Below are 7,160 nucleotides of genomic sequence, written 5' to 3' on the forward strand. Positions count from 1 at the left end.
ACCAAATATCCCAAGCTGGAAGGGGTCCATGAGGAGCTCAGCTCCTGTTCCTCTGTGGCAATGCTGAAATGGCAGAACATTCCCAGTGCAGCCCCAGCCTGGTGCTCCAGGGGCTCCCACTTTGTCTCAGCTGAGCTGGATTGATGAAATCCCTCATCCCCAACATCCACCCACCCCTGGATTTCCCACAGGGCGCCAGCTGAGCCCGAGCTTGTGGAGAAAAGGCAGATTTGGGCAAAGGCAGCCAGGGTGGGGATGGGGAGAGGGGCTGGGGCCAGCCAGGAGTGGTTTTGCCTCTCCCCAGCAGCAGAGGCACTCGGGAAGGGGAAGTGGCTGAGCCTGAAGCATCGAGCAGGGAACATTCTCCATTAAGCCAAGCTTTGTGTTCAAAAGCCCTCTCTCGGTGTTCCATGTGTGCCTACTCAGGCCGGGCTCTTCAGCCCTCTCTGCTGCAGCCAGGCTCCCATTTGGAGCCTATCAAGGCTGTCTGTTTTTAATTTAACCCTTCCTTTTGGAGTGGATTGGTCTTGAAAGGCATGAAAAGGCCGGGCTCCCGAGCTACCTCACCTCCTCAAGAGGCACGGCAAGGTAAGTGCCTGTATTTTTAAACCACACCAAATTTATCCCTAATGCAGCACACTGAAATGAAGCTGCCAGCATCAATGCAGCCAGGCTGATCTTTGAAATGACCCCCGAGGTTTTAAGTCAAATACATTTCTGTTTTCCTGAGTAAAATTCTGCCAAATGATGTAAAGTGTGCGAGTGATGATGGTTGGTGTTTATCCCAGCAAAGCACGTGTGTTCTTAAATCAGAAACTGGGGCTGCATCACTTCCAGCCAGTCTGTAAACCTCCAGGAGCCTGTAAAAATCAGTTTTGTTTTATTGAAGGAGCAAGAGACAAGCTCCACAGCAGCGTGGCTGTGGTCAGATAAAAGTCAGGGGGTCTGAGTTGTTTGGGGTGCCAGGCTGGGATTTACAGAGTCCCCAAGGGGTTTAGGGAAGATGGAGAGAGGGACAATTCTGGTCCTCCCCTCTGTTCCCTCCCAAACAGGGAGGGAGACCCCCAGTGAGTGAAACAGCCCAAGCTGCAGCTTCTCCCTGCCTTACCCTGATCCTGATCTTCATCCTCATCCTCACCCTGATCCTGATTGTGATTGTGGTCCTGGTCCTGATCATGGTCCTGATCCTGATCCTGATCCTGATCCTGATCCCGATCCCAATCCTGATCCTGATCCTGATCCTGGTCCTGATCCTGATCCTGATCCCGATCCCAATCCTGATCCTGGTCCTGGTCCTGATCCTGGTCCTGGTCCTGGTCCTGATCCTGGTCCTGGTCCTGATCCTAATCCCGATCCCAGTCCTGATCCTGATCCCGATCTCGATCCCAATCCCGATCCTGATCCCAATTCTGATCCTGATCCTTCTCCTGATCCTGGTCTTTGTCCTGCAGCTGGTCCTTCTCCTTCTCCTTCTCCTTCTCCTTCTCCTTCTCCTTCTCCTTCTCCTTCTCCTTCTCCTTCTCCTTCTCCTTCTCCTTCTCCTTCTCCTTCTCCTTCTCCTTCTCCTTCTCCTTCTCCTTCTCCTTCTCCTTCTCCTTCTCCTTCTCCTTCTCCTTCTCCTTCTCCTTCTCCTTCTCCTTCTCCTTCTCCTTCTCCTTCTCCTTCTCCTTCTCCTTCTCCTTCTCCTCCTCCTCCTCCTCCTCCTTCTCCTTCTCTGGCTCCCTCTGCTTTTCCCTCCTGTTGTGTCCCAGCCCTGCAGGTTGGGGCAGTTCCTGCTGGGGGACACCTCCCCGGGGTCTGCAGATGGGATGGGGTGTGTAGGAGAAGGCTCTGCTTGTGTCCATCTGTCTGTCCAGCCTGGCAAAGGGCTAATCCAGGATCCAGGGGCTGCTCCTGGGCGTGTTCGGGGGTCCCTGGATGAAATCCACTCTGCTGGGTCCCATCACCCCAGGGACCTGCAGAACAGGGACAAATGGGGAAAAACAGGGAAAAGACTTCTGGGGCGAAGAGGACCAGCCATGCCCGGCACCCCATTAGTGTCACCAAGAGCTGTGACATGTTACATTTAAACCATCCCTGGATGGGAGCGCTGCAGGGGCGATCTCCCTTCCTGGGGCCGCCATCCTGTCCCTTCCCCACAGACGGGGTTTGTCCCCTCTGCTTCTTGCCCCAAACAGCAGCAGGGAGATGCTGCCGTGCCTGAAGTGCCCCTGCACAATTTGGGGACGAGTTTTGCTGCAAACGAACAGGCAGACTCAGCCCCTTTCCTGCCCTGCCTCATTCACCTGCGCCCCTAATCAAGAGCGACTCCAAAAATCAGCCCTGCCCATGTTCCTGCCGAGCCCTGGAGCTGTGACCCAACCTGGCCGCGGTGACACCGCTCCAATCTCTCAGCTCTGCTTTAAATACCCAAATTTACCCCCCAGGGGCCGGGTGAAGCCCCGGCCCCCCCGGCAGAGCAATCCCGGCTGATGAAATGGCCCCTCAAGCAGCTTAGACTCTCCTCATTAGCAGGGGGCATTAGCCCCGTTTCATCACCCTCAATTCATCGGCTCAATTGCTCCAGCGCAGAAAGTTGGATTTAAAAATCCTTCAGCCAAAAACTCCTGCTGGTCATTTCAGGAGGGGCCACTGCGACAGGATTACTGCCTTTATCTGTTTATTTTTTAATCTAGTAATTTGTTTAGCTATTTATTTATTTATTTATCTATTTTTTCCTGGGGAAAAAGAGGGAGAGGAGAGGAGAGGAGAGGAGAGGAGAGGAGAGGAGAGGAGAGGAGAGGAGAGGAGAGGAGAGGAGAGGAGAGGAGAGGAGAGGAGAGGAGAGGAGAGGAGAGGAGAGGAGAGGAGAGGAGAGGAGAGGAGAGGAGAGGAGAGGAGAGGAGAGGAGAGGAGAGGAGAGGAGAGGAGAGGAGAGGAGAGGAGAGGAGAGGAGAGGAGAGGAGAGGAGAGGAGAGGAGAGGAGAGGAGAGGAGAGGAGAGGAGAGGAGAGGAGAGGAGAGGGAGTTATTTATTTATTTTTTTTCCTGGGAAAAAGAGGAAGAGGAGTTGAGTTGTTGAGTTTTTCCCCCAGTCCTGGGGGCTCCTCCTTCTTTCCCTCATCAGGGTAGCTGATCCGTACTCTGCAGGAAAGGATCTGAGTATAAATATATATATTGTTTTAAAATATAAACCCCACATTTAAGACTATAACACGTGATATGAACACAAATATAAGGCACACAATAAAGGCAGAACCGGTACAAATTGAGCAGACATCGACCCTCGCTGCCGAGGTGTGTGAGCACCGCCCGTGCGCGGGCACCCGGCCCCGAACAAAGTGTGGGTGTGGCTGCAGCGGGCACAAAACGCTCCCGGGGGTTTCCTGCTGGCACCGGGGGCTCTCCGGCCGCCCCCTCCCGAATTTTGGCCGCTGCTGAAGGAGCCCCCGCTGTTCCCCTGCCCGGGGCTGTGCCCGGCGCTGGCACCGCTGGAGAAGTCGCGAGCCGCGCGCTCATTAAAGCGCCGCGCTCGCCGTTTCTATTCTTTCCCAGCTTTTTCCTCATCTATTTACCATTTACCAGCTCATCCATATGGAAGGCATGGCTCGCACTTGCCGGAGAACTGTACTTTTAGGACTAATTGATTCGGGTAATTAATTTGTTCTACCTGCTGGATCAGATGGAAACGCTGTCCGTGTGCCCAAGGATTAGCACTTGTCTTTCTAACATCTTTCTTAATTATCTAATAGCATGGGTTGTGCGAATTCTGCCTCTATTAGAACACTTTTACTATTAACGGGAGTGATTGGAATTGTGATGACAACTCGATTTCAACAAATTAGAGCTTAAAATCAGGAGATGAAGGAGAAGCGCCTTCTTTTAATTTCCCTGAGTTTAACATCAATAATTAGAGCAATTTTCCGAGATGCGAACCGAAATTATCTCGGCTATGATGTGGCGTATCACCCTCATTTGAGCAAATTGACTCCGGGGAAATGAATGGTGCAGATTAGAGGGGTGAGGAAAGGCAAAAAAAAAAAAAAAAAAAGACAAACAGAGGAAAGACCCAAAAAAAAAAAAAAAAAAAAAAGTGTTGGCGCAACAGAGAGCGGGGAAGGGATGGGAACAAAACCGCGGTGGGATGAGAGGATGAGAGCTGAGAGGGACGGGAGAAGCTGCGTGAGCGGGGACAGGTTAGGAGCGGAGCGTGGGAAAGAACCGCTGCTTTATTTTCCCCCAAGTTTTGTTCTTCATTTATTTATTTTTAAAAGAGAAAAAGGAAAAAAAAAAGAGATCCCCCCCGTGTTTAGGGAAACGCCCCAAGCGCGGCGCTCGGAGCGGGGCTGAGCGCGCTGGTGCGGAGCGCTGCGCGGGGGAGGCTGCGGCTCCCGCCGGCTCCTCGCCCCCTCCTCGCCCCCTCCTCGCCCCCGGGGTGCTTTGGGTGGCCCGGCAGGCCCGTCCCCCCCCCGCTCGCCATTGGCTCAGCGCGCATCCCCCTTCCCAGCGCGCCTCAAAGGCGCGCAGCGCCCCGCGCATCCCCGACGCGCCCGCCTCGCCTCCCCCGGCTCCGCCAGCTCATTTCTGCCTGGGGGATTCATTTTTTTAAAAATTATTATCGCTGTTTATTTTGACTGAGGATTTTAAAAAGTATTCTTTCTTTCTTTATTTCCATCACCATTTTCATTTCTTCCCTGCCGGCCCGGGGGTGCAGCCGGCCGCCCCCTCTCTCTGCTCCCGCAGCTCGGCGCGGCTCCGTCCCTTGCCCGCTGCCCGAGGGAGCCCGAGCCGCAATGAACCTCAACTTCACCTCGCCCGTGCTCCCCGTCTCGACGGGCCGGCCCACCTCCTTCTTCATCGAGGACATCCTGCTGCACAAGCCCAAACCCCTGCGGGAGGTGCCCCCCGAGCACTTCCCCGGCTCGCTGGCCTCCCGCGTGCCCCTCTTGGACTATGGGTACCCCCTGATGCCCACCCCGACCCTGCTGGCACCTCACCCGCACCCCGCCCTGCACAAGCCGGAGCATCACCACCACCACCCCTATTTCCTCACCACCTCGGGTAAGTGCGGCAGCACCTGCCGGCTTCGGGGTGCCCCGGTGGGGACTCGGGAGGGGACAAGGGTGAAAGAGCCGCTCTGGGGCGGTCCAGGCATCTTTTACATCCTCGCCACCACCCTGGCTGCATCCCCCGGGGCAGGAGCCGCTCGCCCCGGGGCAGCCACTTCGTCAGCGGGTGCACAAAACCTTGAGGCTTTCCCTCTCTTTGCCTTTAATTTTATTTTCTTTTTAAAAATAGCTTTTATTTTGGGACAGATAACCGCTCTTTTCCCTCTCGTTGTCCAAACGGGCTCCGCTTTTCCAGCTCCAGCGGCCCCGCTGGGGCTGCGCCGCTCCTCTCCCGCTCCCGGCTCTGCCCGAGCCCGGGCCCGTTCCTTGCTCTGCGAGGTGAAAACCTCCCAAGTTTCCCAAGCCCTGTGTCAGCGGGGCCGTCAAGGATCGCTTCCCCCTTCCCAGTCTTTTCCAGGGCTCCCCCGTTTTTTTCCGTGCCCAGTTCGTTGTGGTTTCCCCTCCGGGAAGGTTCAGGTGTCCGCGCCAGCCTCGAGTCCCCTCCGGGGGCAGCGCTGCCCGGGCTCCCTTCCCCTTCCCGGGGTGGGCTCTTGGAAAATCCCCCGTTTTCATCACAACAAAACCCCCAAACCCAAACCAATCAATCGACCTCAAAAACGAAACAAAGGAAAAAATCACAAAAAAACCTCAAGGAGGCAGAGGGAGAGCCCACCCCGAGCCGCGGCAGGAGAAGTCCGACATTCCCGGGGGTTCGGCCCGGTCCCGGCCCCCGGGCCCACCGCAGCCGGGTCTCTGCCCTGTGTCCCCCCAGGAATGCCGGTGCCGGCGCTTTTCCAGCACCACGCTCACGCCGAGCTGCCCGGGAAGCACTGCCGCCGCCGCAAAGCCCGCACCGTGTTCTCCGACTCGCAGCTCTCTGGCCTGGAGAAGAGGTTTGAGATCCAGCGGTACCTCTCCACGCCCGAGCGGGTGGAGCTGGCCACGGCCCTCAGCCTCTCCGAGACGCAGGTACGGGGAGCGGGGACTGGCTCTGGCACCTGTCCCCAGCCCTCATCCCATGGGTCCAGCATCCCCCACATCCCGAGGAGCATCCCCCACATCCCGAGGAGCATCCCCCACATCCCGAGGAGCGTCCCCCACATCCCGAGGAGCATCCTCACATCCCGAGGAGCATCCCCCACATCCCGAGGAGCATCCCCCACATCCCGAGGAGCATCCCCACATCCCGAGGAGCATTCTCACATCCCATCCTTTCAGCATTCCCCGCATCACTTCCAGCATCCCAGCACCCCGTGCAGCATCCCCGCATCCCCTCCAGCATCCTTCACATCACATCCCCTCTGAATCCCCGCATTTCACGCACTCAGCACCCCCGGATCACTTCCAGCATCCCCGCATCCATCACACTCAGCATCATTCTCTCTAATTTTTACCTCTTTCCTCCCCCCCCTTTTTTCCCCCAATCTTTCCCCCACTCCCCAGGTGAAAACCTGGTTCCAGAACCGCCGCATGAAGCACAAAAAGCAGCTGCGGAAGACGCAGGACGACCCGAAGCAGGCGGGCGGGGAGGAGAGCCGGGAGCAGAGCTCCCCCGAGCCCGAGCTGCCCGAACCGGCCGGAGCCGAGCCCCGCAAGGGCCCCCCCGGCCCCTTCCTGCTGCAGGACCCCGAGGACGAGGTGGACATCCTGGAGGAGGGGGACATCTGCCCCCACCGCCTCTAGGACAGCTGGGGCTCTCCTGCCTCTCCTTGGCTCGGCCCCGGCCCCGCAGGTCGCCCCCGAAGGGCTCGGGAAGGGGGGCACGGCTCGGGAAGGGGGTGTGGAGGCGGGGGGAGCCCCCTCCCCTCCCCGGGGCCAAGGTGGCGATGCCCCCGAGGGGGCCGGGACCCCGCGGTGCCGCCGGTGCCCCCCAGCATCACCCCAAGGCTGGGTTTCGCTCGGAAATCTGGGGCGGGGGGAGTGAAACGAGCCGAGGTTGGTTTAGGTTCCCCCTTCCCTCCGAAGCGTCGGAGTTTTCCTCGTTCCCCGAACTTTTCCTCGGGTGTAAAATAAATGTATACTCGTGGCAGCGTGTTGTGGTTCCTGGGAGCCGCAGGCAGGACAAATTTCCCCC

General features: G+C 57.5%; 1 protein-coding gene across 1 annotated transcript; it reads left to right on the forward strand.

Moving 5' to 3' along the window:
* Positions 1 to 4,771: 4,771 nt before the first annotated feature.
* Positions 4,772 to 6,769, forward strand: BSX (brain specific homeobox). The gene is made up of 3 exons (XM_059867348.1): positions 4,772 to 5,039; positions 5,859 to 6,055; positions 6,530 to 6,769. The coding sequence occupies exons 1-3, from the start codon at positions 4,772 to 4,774 to the stop codon at positions 6,767 to 6,769; spliced, it is 705 nt and encodes a 234-aa protein (XP_059723331.1).
* Positions 6,770 to 7,160: the final 391 nt, after the last annotated feature.

This window comes from Haemorhous mexicanus, chromosome 24, assembly GCF_027477595.1.
Source record: "Haemorhous mexicanus isolate bHaeMex1 chromosome 24, bHaeMex1.pri, whole genome shotgun sequence".
Taxonomy (NCBI): Eukaryota; Metazoa; Chordata; class Aves; order Passeriformes; family Fringillidae; genus Haemorhous; species Haemorhous mexicanus.